At 31.5% G+C, this 13,301-nt stretch overlaps 1 protein-coding gene and 1 long non-coding RNA gene across 11 annotated transcripts; one reads left to right on the top strand and one right to left on the bottom strand.

Annotated features, from left to right (window-relative positions):
* Window positions 1-1,703: 1,703 nt before the first annotated feature.
* On the bottom strand, window positions 1,704-5,660 carry FLU (Tetratricopeptide repeat (TPR)-like superfamily protein). Its single transcript, XM_085735798.1, has 5 exons — window positions 5,457-5,660; window positions 4,490-4,599; window positions 3,850-4,012; window positions 2,721-3,044; window positions 1,704-2,238 (listed from the first exon to the last, which is right to left on the bottom strand). Exons 1-5 carry the CDS (start codon window positions 5,557-5,559, stop codon window positions 2,036-2,038), a joined length of 903 nt encoding a protein of 300 aa, XP_085591924.1. The 5' UTR covers window positions 5,560-5,660; the 3' UTR covers window positions 1,704-2,035.
* A 4,010-nt stretch (window positions 5,661-9,670) lies between these two features.
* Window positions 9,671-13,060, top strand: LOC146897322 (uncharacterized). Of its 10 annotated transcripts, none has more exons than XR_015022812.1 (6): window positions 9,671-9,907; window positions 10,032-10,218; window positions 10,425-10,477; window positions 10,606-10,674; window positions 11,065-11,109; window positions 11,279-13,060. It is a non-coding gene; the product is annotated as an uncharacterized LOC146897322 (long non-coding RNA). The 10 variants fall into 10 exon arrangements; XR_015022815.1 differs by having other exon boundaries at window positions 10,606-11,109; window positions 11,279-11,362; window positions 12,030-13,060; XR_015022814.1 differs by having other exon boundaries at window positions 10,606-11,109; window positions 11,279-11,362; window positions 11,479-13,060.
* The last annotated feature ends 241 nt before the right edge of the window (window positions 13,061-13,301 follow it).

The raw sequence follows: 13,301 nt of genomic DNA, 5'->3' as shown, positions 1-13,301 counted from the left end.
TTATATATCTATTTCAGTTAGTATTTTAATTAACAAGTCTGGTAAGTAGTGTGATATGCATGTGATGATTGGTTGGTACAAGTACAATACAACTCACAACACATGATCCTTCCCATCCCTTCAATAATGACATTACATTGCACAATCAAGTCATACAAGTACGATTGGAGTTTAAAACATTTCAAATAAAATTTAGTAGTTACTTTTTTTTAGAAGAAAATTGATTAGTTACTTGATGTAGAAACAATGAGAAAAAAGAGGGACAAAAAATGATGAGTGCATTTATTTTTGCGGAAAAAAAATTCTTTAATTTTTAAATGTTTGTTAAAGTTCTTTGAAATATAATTATATTTATTATTTTGAGAAATGTTTGAAAGAGTGTACTCTGTAAATGGAGATTGTTCTTCTACTTGGTAAAGAGTTTGTTCATATTCGTCAATAGCGTGATTTTGCACAATTATTAAATGAAAAGTAATTTGTTTCAAATTTAAAAAATTACGTCATGTTTTGTTTTGTACATTTTTATTTTTTTAATTTTCGTTAACTACAAAACAAGTACATACAAGAAAAATGTTGAATCATAGATACATGCCATACCCTGCGGAATAAATGACAAGTACATTCACTATCCTCCAAGAGGACAAGAAACTACAAACAAAAAAAATGCAAAAAAGAGCAAGACCATCAATTAAAGGTAGACATTAATGCTATTCAGCTAACATTACAAATTGCACCAATTTTTGCATCTCTACCTCACGATTTGAATTCATTTGAAATTGTGTCATCAAAAGGAGGAAAGAAGGTTTTCCTTTAAGAAAAAGTTCATCACAAGTCTTTTCAAAAATATATATCATAAATTGCAGAGGGTGGGGGTGTCTAAACAAACATGATATTCAATATTTATCTTCAAAAGGGGCTTGTTTGCGGCTTTAAACGTCCCCCGCAGGTGGACGGTGAGATTAGATACTTCAAATTAATCGGTCCTTAAATTAGATATTGAGTTTTGCTTATATGATATGTGAAGTTTGATATAAAACACAACACTAGTATTTGTGTGTGTCTATATATATATGTGTGTGTGTGTATTCTGTCATTGAATATATAAAGAAAGAAAAACTCGTATTTAGTATCATCAAATATAAACAAATTCAATTACACTTGATTAAAAGTTGTGATTTTGAAAATACTTGTGGTCAATACATGTTTATTTTTTAGTATGTCTTTTATCATCATCACGAAACAGGTTTTTAGAAAAAGCAATTTAGAGAGTATAATTATCTTTTATTAGATTAATTTTTATTTGAAGGTAATGGAGCTTATTCTCTATTTGTTCTTAAAATTGTATGAGTTGAGACGCTGAAAGAGTCTTAAGGAGAGTTAGGCTTCAATATTTACTGCTAATAATTTCCTCCTCCTAAAAATTAATACTAAAAAGAGTATTAACAAGGTCAAAGTCTCTTTGAGGTAGATTCCAAAATGGTGTTTAACAAGCTAAATTTCAATTATAATAATGGATCTGAAAATATTTTTGCAACGTAAAAGTCCTATTAAATGGATTGCTCTCAACAGAGAAATTGGACAATGACACTGACTTGCTGAAAGCATTGTAAAAAGATTGAGGTCTATTTGTTTGAAAAAATCGGATAAGACAACTAAAAATTGTAATTTTTTTATTGAAAACAATAATTATTTATTGAAACTGGACAAGTTGACGAGTGTCGATTGAGAATCGATAGATCAATGATAATGTATAACTTTGTTTGGAACCATAGATGATACTACAACCATTATAACTCTAAAATGAAATTGGCCAACATCTTTCATGGACCAATTTTGTATTCTCTTAAAACTAGTTATGCCTCATTCATTCCACATACTAGAGATTGAACATAACATTATCTCTAATATAAACTCTCAATAAGGCATAAAACCAACTTTACAGTCTCAATAATAGCTTAATAATAACAAAATAATTAACTTATGAAACATTAACTCAAATAAAACGCATGAAAAATGCCGAACATGAGAGTGAGGATTAGTCCTTTTCCAACCTTGCAATATACTTGTCATAGTATTGCCCTGCTTTCTCAAGGTCTCCAAGCTCAGTGTAACAATCAGCAATTGCCCCAAAAGCTTCTGTGCTCCCAGAGTCTTCTCCTTCTCTTTCAGAGATGGACAAAACCATCGAATGGTATTTAACAGCATCCCGATACTTTCCTTGTCTTTGCAATGAAGCTCCTATAATACACAATGTGCAAATATACTCAGGGTCTATATGGATTGACTTATTTGAGCTTATCTACTGTCATAGCTACTAGTAAGACTGTTTTGAAGAGTTTATAAAAACAGTTCAAGACATATTCATAAACTGTTTTCAGCTTATTTTGATAAGCTCTCCAAAACAGTTTATGAAAACAGCTTATAGCTTATATGAAAACAATTGGACTTTCAACAACAACAACAACAACCAAGCCTTAGCCCACTAAGTGGGGTCGGCTACAGGGATCAAATGACGCCATAGAGTTCTATCAACTTATACATAAGCACTGATATGATAGGAACTTGTGTTATAGACGTTTAGTCGAGCTGTTTATCCAAACACGGCAAAATTATTCTCCTTGTGAATTCTTCACTCGTTGAACACACAAAATCTAATGTTGATTTTGTAGGGTCATTCAAGAAAACACACATTAATAAGCGAAATAGGGAAGATTACAAACCTAGACCTCGAGCCGCTTTTTTCTCCTCAATAGGATCCTTAATATTCTGTGCAAGCTCAAGCGCAGTCTTAAACTCCGTGAACGCTCTATCTGGCTGCTGATTCCTTAGAAAATTCTTTCCACTTTTTAACTTAGAAATTAGCTCCTGCTTCTTTGGGTCAACAATAATTTCACTCTCCGCTATCCTACCACCACCAATGGGAGCATAACTCAAAGTGGGGGCATAGGACTCAATTTTCGCTTGCTTCCTTAAAGCCGCGTTGATCTGGAGTAATTGCTCATTTAACCGCTGTAATTCTCCTTTCCTTTGTCTCGCGACCAACCCTATCAGATCAATAAATTCAGGAAAACGATGAGATATCACTTATCCATAAAAAGTACAAATAAAATGCAGCAACCACATTTTAGTAAAAGCGCCGGTTTAACTTGTGATATACAGATATCAGATATTCAAGGACACAAGCCACCTTTATTTATTTGTTCACTTCTAAAATTTCTACCAACGCATTTTATGTTGCTTTCTAATCAAGCTCTATACTTCATTGAAAACATTGAAGACAACCTAACTAGTAAACACATTGTGCTCTCAGAGGTTTTCATGCTCCACATAGCAAAATATCTTAACTTCTAAACTAAACTTGTGTACTTCAAGATTTTTAGTTGCAAACGAAATACTCCCTCCGTCTCACAATAATTGTCTCTTTATCATTTTTTCTTTTTCTCAAAATAATTGTCACTTTAGAATACCAATGCAGCATTTATTATTTTTTTCCATTATTATACCCTTATTTATTGAATTTCATCCAACTTAACTACTCCACTAACTACAATTAATAAGGGTGTTTTAGTAAATGATACTAATTTTACCATCAAAATCAACACAATTAATCATTTCCTTAATACCCGTGCATAAACCTTAAACGACTATTATTTAGAGACAGAGGGAGTAAATTTAAGTAATACGCTACTCCTATATTAATACAACCGACGAACCAATTAAATCAATAAGTAAAATAAAAAAGTTATAAAATCTGATGCGACTTAAATGAAGTTTTAGTCTTAAAGCACTTGGGTTTAGAAACATTCATGAGCTAATATAATTGTATATCATAATCTAATAGTACCTTACCTCCCACAGTGGCTCCAATGAGGGCTACTGCTAGCAGTATAGGCATATTGAACATAGAGTTATCCGCCTCACATGTTTCGGCTAAAGCTTTACAAGGCATAGAGAACATCAAAAAATTGCTCGCAAGAAACAGCAATGAATGGAATCTTTTTGGCATGTCATCCTGATAAGGCAACCATTTTCAGTCATAAATCACAAGTCAAAGAAAAATATGCCAAAACAATCGTTTGTGAAGATATTGGCACAAAATAGTATACACAGTTGATAATTTCCAAAGCAGGACTTTAGATAAGGGACCGTAATAAAAAATTTAAAAGTAAATCATCATTTTCATCCCTAATGTGCGAGGCAGTGTCACTATAGTAATTTCATGGACTAAACTGATTAACTAAAGACATATTTGAATATCAAAGTAACTAATCAAATACACATCCAAGGACCAAACTCAGTAAAGAAAGATACATTCAAGAACATTTTTATAATTTTGATACAATCACAGATTATAGTGACGGCGCTCGACACATTCAAAGACCAAAATGAGTGTTCACTCAAATCTTTAAACTTCCTCATTTCACTGAAAAATTACTTTTGAAACTATAGTAACATTTTCACAGTAAAAATTTCAAGTGCATAAGATTACCTTACAGTTTGAGCAGTGAAGCACGGTTGGAATTTTAGAAGACCGGTCAAAAGTATCTTTCAAGAGTGGCACAACCTTGTCCGCTTTTAAAGAAAGACAAGTGAATTTTCCTGATTCATTCAACAAGTCCAACCTCATGTGAGTATCATTGTCTTATAGTAAGTTGCACCATATCACACCACACCACACCACACATTTTCATTATTTTGACAAACTTAACTAGTTTCCATAAGGCGTGCCGGTAAAGAAGATACACTAAAATACTTGGACCTATTGGATAAGCAACTTAATTACACGCATATAGTATATACGCTTATCACGTCACGTGAGTGCTTATGTATAAGTTATATCTATAACAAAAGATAAGCTGCTTTCATATCAACTACTACCTCCGTCCCAATTTAATTGACACAGTTTTGTTTTTCACACATATTAAGAAAATGTATAAATAAAGGGGAAAGTGGAATATATTGTATTGAAAATGATAAAAGTAGTATTATTTAGTGTTATATTGTATTGGGAATGATGAAAGTTGTATTGAAAATTGAAATGGGTCAGTTATTTTGGGACACTTTTTTTTAGAAAATGGGTCAGTTATTCCGGGACGGAGGGAGTATAAGTTGTTTTCATAAGCTATCTTGGAGAGCTCATGGAAATAAGTTGAAAACGGCTCATGGACATGTCATAAGTTGTTTCCACAAGCTTTCTCAAACAGTCTCACAAGTGTTTATGACATTATATAAGCTCAAATAAGTCAATCCAAATATGCCCTTGGTTGATGAACTAGTGCTAAAATCATAATTTTTTTTCTTTCTTTTCTTAAGAAACTAACATAATAATAAAATTGTATAAAAACAGAAAAAGGGTTCAATAAAAAAACAGTTCCAAAGTCTTGTATATGATGAAAGTTATGATTTTGAGTGTCATTTTGAAGGAACAAGAGGAAGGACCAAAGTAACTAACTAACCTGAAAGGTGAAGGTTGGTGTTGTTGGAGCAGAATTGAGGAAGTGGAGAGTGAGGACGAGAGATGAAACAGGAACAGCGTACCACAACCGCCATTGCTCTCATTTGTTTTGCAAAGGTTGTTGTTCTGTTCTGAGAGGATAAATGTTGGATTTTTGGGGATAACAATGATAATCCTTGGATTGTGTTTTTTGTGTTCTGTTGATAGATTTTGTTATGGATTATTACAACTTATACCATGTGTCAGGACATAGATTTCTTTTACTACTACTTTATTATATTCTTATTATGCTTTTGTGTTTATTTTACTCAGGGTTATATTAGTCTTTTTCTTAACAACTACATGTTCCACTAAAAATATAAATTAATGGGAACAAAAATAAAAACCTAAGAAAAACTTGATATCTCATAGGATAGGACACCTTGATAAAAAGTGAACTCAATAATAAAATGATTTTACAAAAAAAACTAAAAATAAAATAAGTGCATCTGTATTTTTTTAAAGGAAGAAGTTCATATATATATAAAAAAAAAAAAAGTTCATATGTACAACAAAAAAAAAGGAAGAAGTTCATATCATTTTATTAGATAATAAGTCATTAATACACGGTAGTACATCAATAAACAACTTAGAGTTAGTGTTCAATGGGGTTGCATGTGTTGATTCACGAGCGACCCTATTTGTTTGCCTATGACTGACTAAACTCAACCACAGAGTTGTGAAAAGAATTTTTAAATACTTGCTTACAATGCTGAATAATGCTACCAAACTCAATATTGTCAATACTTCCATCATTTAAAGTGTCTACTACTATTTTAGAATCAAGTGAGAACCATACCATCAAAACCCAATTCAGCAACCCACTGCAACGATTGATAAAGACCCATTGCTTCGCCTAGATCAACCGAACATAAAGAAAAGAACCATGTTGTTCTCGCAAGGACAAAGCCACCATCGGAATAACGAATGCACATTCCTATGCCAACTTTACTAAGATCAGATGAGAAAGAAGCATCAATATTGCATTATATCTACTTGGTGTGGGTCTCTTCCATCTATGAGTGGGAGTACAACTTGGTTGTAGTTGAGGTTGTGCTTCGGTTGTCTTGACACTTGTTCTCATCTCCTGCGCGAGCTTCCAATCTTCTAGCATATGCACGACACATTCAACTACTTTTGTTTCATGGACTTGCTGCCACAATTTGAAATTCTCGCGCTTCCAAAGTCTACATAGGATTGTTGCAAAAAGGGGGCATTGTGTCGTCTGGAGCTTTTGTAGAATACAAAAAACCACAGTGGTTGCCTCAACATACGAACTTAAAGCTTGCCCTATAATGTTCCATAAATTGGTGTTGTACCACACCCTAGTAGCATGTGAGCATGTAAATAATGCATGCACGAAATCTTCAGAATCCTCATTGCAAACAACACATTCAATAGGGCAAATAACTTCTCTACTAACCAGTCGTGCACATGTGGAGAAACACCCACAAAACATCCTCCAAACAAGATACTTAACCTTCAGAAGAGCTTTGATGTTCCAAATCAACTTCCAATGGTTTGGACATCTTAAGTGAGAGGCGTCCCATATATTTTCAGTGCAAATTTGATAAGCGCTACAAACATAATATTTTCCATTCTTCTCTCCTTTCCAAACTAACACATTTGTTGTGACTTGAGGAAAAAGAGGAGTGTTGAGGATTGAAAGTGCACTACACGGATAAAAAAAAGTAATGAAAAAGGTAATGTCACTTTCCTTTAATTGATAATCAGAATCAGAATGTGTACAAAATTTAATATCATAATGGTCCAATTATACCAATAGAAATTAGAAGAAAAGAAAAATAAATAATCATCGTATTAAAGACATTAAATCAACGTCCCGTGATGATATCTCAATTGGCCGGGACAATGTATTGTTATATGTAGCGTGCAAGGTTCGATCCCGGACACACCACTTATTCATGCGAATTCTTGTCACTAGCCTACTTGACAAAAAAGACATGGATCAAAATATTTTTTTGTGTCCAATATCATTCCTTGTTATATATTGATAGAGCTGTTGATACTATCTTTATAGCATTATTCCAATTTCAATTTGACGACTTGTTTAGAAATATTAGCATTTTATTTCTTTCATTTTTGTTTAAAGTTTTTTATTCCAATTTCAATTTGATCTTTCACATCCCGATCTCACGGTAATAAACAACCATTCAGTGATTTTCTCTTTCATTATAGCATTATTCCAATTTAAATTTGACGATTTGTATAGAAATGTTAGCATTTTCTTTCTTTCATTCTTGTTTCAAGTTTTTTTATTCCAATTTTAATTCTATTGAATTTTTGTTTCTAGATGTTGAAATCTCTGACAAAAGTTTTAACTGAAGGTTTGTTGTCTATACTACATCTTAATAGGTATTTAGTGTGGCTTCAGAGCACTTAGATATTCTTGAGCGTTCGTCTTCTTCGTTCTCAGCGACTTGTACACTATACATTATTGCACTGGATGCGTTTGTTGTCTAGGTTACATCTTAATAGGTTATTTAATGTGGTTTCAGAGCACTTCTTGAGTGTTTGTCTTCTTCGTTCTCTCTCATGGGCTTCTACATTATATAATCGCACACTCCGGAGGCAAGAAAATAAAGGGCTTTGTGCATGCAGCCTTTTTACATCCAGAGCTCGTGTTTCTAGAATTGGATTCTAGTAGACAAGTTCTTTAAGAGACGTAACCTTCGTTTCACTATTTATATTTAATCTAGTTTTTGTTTTATTAATAATAATATTTAACTATTTGTAGAACCAAATAATGAAATGGCAGTTGTGAATGAAATGGCTTGGACGTTGTCCATGGTGATATTCCTAAAGATGTAAATGAATTTATTTATATTTATTTTTAAAATAATTTTAATTTATTTATCATTTAATTTAATGATAAATAAATTTCTCAAGTGAACCTAAGCAAGTAAGAAGTATATAGATTGTTAATTCAAAAAATAATTATACCTAGTCTTATATTACAAGCTTCAATTTGATAAGAAAACTAAATAAGCACCATTTATATATAAATTTGAAAAAAAAATATAATATTTCATTTTATACATACATGATTGTTGTATAATTTTTTCTTTTCATTGTTAATTCAAAAGTGAAGTTGAAAAAATTGGGAAGAGATACAAGAACGATATTAAAATCAGTGATGGATTGGTTGTGTAAAGAACATGCAAATTATCAAATAACAGTGGAATAGAATTATTGAAAATGAAGCAATGAAATTCAAATATATAATGTTAATATCCAAAGCTTATCCACTGATGTAACCAATTTAAATGGTGCAGTCAAATAAAAAAATGGTGGATGTGGATGTATCCAACAAAGAAATAGTGGGCGTGGGTAAAATCCCAGAACTGAGAGGAGGGGAGCCCCGCAGAACCAAAGCAGAACAGGGACAAAAGGGTAGCCCTAGCCTACATGATATTTTTTTAAAACAAAATTTAATCACAACCTTTAATCTTAATCCTATGGCTAGTATTTGATACTCTCATCTCTCATTATATATATATATATATATATATATATATATATATATATATATATTGAGAGGATGTCAAATTATACCCTAAAAAAAAGGATGTCAAATTATATTTATTATTCTATTAGTTTTAATAGAAAATGAATAACATCGCCAATTGAAGAATATATTTTTTTAGGGAAATTGAAGAATATTTTGATTTTAGATTAAAAAATAACTATTTAATTTTTTTATTCTTGCTGAATTATGTATAAAAAAAATCATAAAAAAATATCAGTTGTTGCATTTAGATGACACTTCTGTCTTTTCGTTAGTATATATAAATAGAGAGATATAGAGAGACATTCACATAAACTATATGAACACGTGAAAAGAAAAAATTATACAACAATCATGGATGTATAAATTGAAATTTTATATTTTTTTAAATTTATATATAAATGGTGCTTATTTAGTTTTCTTATAAAATTGTAGCTTGTAAATAAATATTTTTTGAATTCCTTCAAATTTTTTTTTTTTTGAATTAACAATCTATATACTTCTCAGTTGCTTAAATTTGCACTTGAGAAACTGCTTTCAAATAGTGTTGTGGTGCCTCTTAACTACAACATGAAATGATAAAAAATGTTTGGATGTGGTAGAAAAATTGAATTAAGTAATATATATATATATATATATATATCTATACCTATTAATAAAGGGAAAACTTTTGTTGGTGTAGCCTATTTTCTTTCCCAAATTACCCTTCTTTTTTTATGAGAATTTCCCAATTTGCCAGTTAAAACTGAACAACGGTTTGAAAACTCCCCTCAAATCTGTCTTTTGTAAACCGTATGTCTTTTATGACTGAGAGAAATAGGACGAAAGAGAGGAGTTACGATCATCAACTCATCAGAGAAGCCACAAGCGGACTTCTGCATACGGTAAATCATTGTTTTATGTCTTTTGTTATCTCTGTGTTCTCAATTTTCCCTTCCTCTTCATGATTCTGTGGAATTGAATTTTCCATTTATGTATATTTTTTTTTTTTTTTTTTTTACAATACAGACAGTTAAGGAAGAACTGTGAAATTTAAGCAAGGAACAATGAAGTGAAGATGAGAGTAAAAAGGAGTAAGACCAATGGCGAAAGAACATGAGATGACCAATACAGGATATGAAGATTAGACGGTTTTTTTTCCGACACTCGGCCACTGCTTGCTCCCATGGTCATTGAATTGAAACGAAGCGACGACGTGAGTTACGATTAAGTTTTCACTATCTCATTCTCTCTTATCATTTTGATACGTTAAAAATTATTAAAAAATTGTTGATTCCGATTATTGAATTTTATAAAATCTGTAAGTATATATGATTGTTTCAGTCTGATTTTTGTTGTCATCACACGTGTCAGTTTTTTCTCCAATTTCCTTACTAATTTTTTTCCCCTTATACTCTCCAGAAGAAGGCTGCAATCTTGGGAAAAACGTAATGTTCATGTTCGTGTTTTTATAAGTGAGGGTTTGTTTCCTATGCAAAGTATTGTTTGTGTTTGTGTGAGTTTTAAAAACAATGTAAATGTTGTGTATCATTATATATGAAACTTAATAATTAAATATGTGAAACTTGATTACTAAATGCAGTGAGGGTATATAACAAAAGTGGCAGGGGATGATGACTCAAGACAATGTCTTTACTTTGATAAACACAAGGTAAATATACTGGTTTGATTACTTTCTTTCGAGGCTTGGTTAATCTAATTTAGGATGTTTAGTTTTTATTTGAAAAGCGATGTTTGACTAGGAAAAGGCTTGCATTAAGTCGTACTGTGCTTTGAATAGCCATAGATTCAACCAGTGAAAGATAGATAGAGAAAAAAGGTTTACCTGCATACCAAAGGAAAAATTTGAAGATGATTGTTTAAATTAATATTTCCAATTATTCAAATTGACCTTTTGCTATTGATTTGGATGAGAATATGAATTTGGAAGATAGCTTTCTTACGTAGTCGTATAATCAACCATATTAATATGTTTTGTAAACCATGTTATGAAGCCTTCTACTCAAATTTTAAACACATCCATGTTCTTTCAATTGGATAGGAAGGAAGAAGAGATGAGAGAAGAGTCTAGACATAACATCTACATGTATGTTTCCTTTACAAATTCCGATTTACAATCACAAACCAAAAGAAATTTTTTGTAATTAATCATTGGTATATAAATATAATTTTGTAAAAAAATATATTAGAAATTAGATAATTCAATTTAAATTTGTGCTTTGTAATTTCGTTGGGGTATCCTATTGAGAGCAAAGAGATGAAGAAGGGCAAAAGGGAGGAAGAAGATGGAACAACTTCGTGTAGCCTATTTTCCTCCACCACTAATTAAAGTGTTTAAGGTAAATGCAATTATATAGCCTATTGTTTCTTATTTTTATCTTTTTCTGTATGATCTATTGATGATTCATTTCATATTTTTATCTTTTCCTCCACCACCTGTTAATTTTGTGTATAGATGGTGATGCGCACACCAATAAAAACATGAAGAAAGAAGTTTAGGAAATTTGAAAGGCCTTTTCCTCATCACTGTACTGCCCCAAACTAAGGTTATTCTATTAGCAAGGGGCATAAAAGCCTAAACAATCGCTTCAAGAAGCCTATGCAGAAAGTTATGCGTCGTTGGCTATTTCCTTTTAAATTTCCTTCAATTTACCATTACTATATTTACTTTAAACAATTGCATACACGTATTCGTCATTTTTGTTTTAAAAATCACATTCCTTCTTTGTTGTGTTAATTTCTGTTCCACAGAGGAAGCCACTTCTTCTAACGGAACGAATTACATGCAATATTTCTTCATGATTGAAGAACTATTTTTGTATTCTATTTCCTATTTACTCTTCTTGGTTAATACAAATTCAGATATAATGGGAAATGTTCCGCATTAATAGAGAAACTCCTCATATATATAGGAAGGTTGCCAATTTTTTCTCCATATTATCTCTCGGTCTCTTACTAATTCTTTTATGTTGTTATTTGCATGTGATTTGTGTCCTAATTCCATAGTTGTCGCAAAGGGTGAAAGGAAACGACGAAGAGGAAAGGAAGATGGTTACATATCAGTAAATATGGTTTGAAGATGCTTAAAGTTTTCAAGTGTAATGTATGATGCTCAATATTTACTTAGATAATATTTTCTTTGATTTCTCCAAATTTGGTAAGTTAGCATCACTGTTGCAACATGGTAACTTTGTGCATTCGCTACTTTGAATTTTACCTTACAACTTTTACATTAATTTTGGTTGGAGAAACATTTAAAGAGTGGAAATTGGTGTAAATGTGCAGTAGCTGCCATCGGCTAAGATACACAGAGAGGTTTCCTAATTGTTCTAAATGTATGCTACAAGAATTCAATTGTACCAAGGGTTTTTTCTTCTTTTTTTTCATTGTGTTTTTTATTTAATCTGATTATTTTGTTCTAAATAATATTTCAGAAATACAGTAACTAAGAGCGATATATAGATACCAGAGGGATTATAGCTTCTTGAGGAATGGCCTGAAACAAAGTAGTAACGAAAATATGAAGAAATAATATCAACGGAGCATCACAACAATGTTTTTGTAATGGAAAAACTAAGATTGTGATATTTTTATACAGGCAGCAGGACTGTGAAAGCCACATAGAGTCGGTGTTGGAACGTTGGTCTTTCTCCTTTGAGAAAGTGAAATGAGAAAAGGGAAGGTTTGTGGTCCATCACCACCGGCGAAAAGTATCACTGTGCATCAAGATTCTACCATTAATCAAGAAGAAAGTGTTCAAAATGATTTTCTATTTAATACTATGATCAAGTATAATCTTCAGCACCATCAACTTTTTGTTTTTTTGTTTGCTTTTGTGGTTGCTGTGTTTTATGTGCTCTGAAGTGGGAACGGGAACTTTAGAACAAACAGAAATTAAAATGAAAAAAATAACAAATAGGAGAACAAGAAAGCTCAAAATGTAAGTATACATGTTATGAAATAAACTTTGATGAAGTGATATGTAACAAACTCTATTCTAAGATTCTGAAATGCAAAGTGCTAAAGAGATTAATTTAGTATTTGGAAACACAATGAAAAGTTTTAGATAAAGGCTTGATATTATAATTTCTCTACGTTTCATTTATTTTATACTTTATTTTGAGCATCTTGGATAGTATGAAGTGTGATTAGTGAGAAGTATGTCAACTATCTCATGTTTAAAACTGTTTGTATTAATTAATAAATAATAATTACGACGTGTTCTAATCCTCTCTTATTCTCTTACTATCTATCTATATCTCTTTATTTACGAAATAG

This window comes from Medicago sativa, chromosome 8 (genome assembly GCF_051527215.1).
Source record: "Medicago sativa cultivar Bolivia chromosome 8, Bolivia_mono, whole genome shotgun sequence".
NCBI classification, from domain to species: Eukaryota; Viridiplantae; Streptophyta; class Magnoliopsida; order Fabales; family Fabaceae; genus Medicago; species Medicago sativa.
Note: the sequence above shows the minus strand (reverse complement) of the source record. Positions and strands in the feature narration are given on the sequence as shown.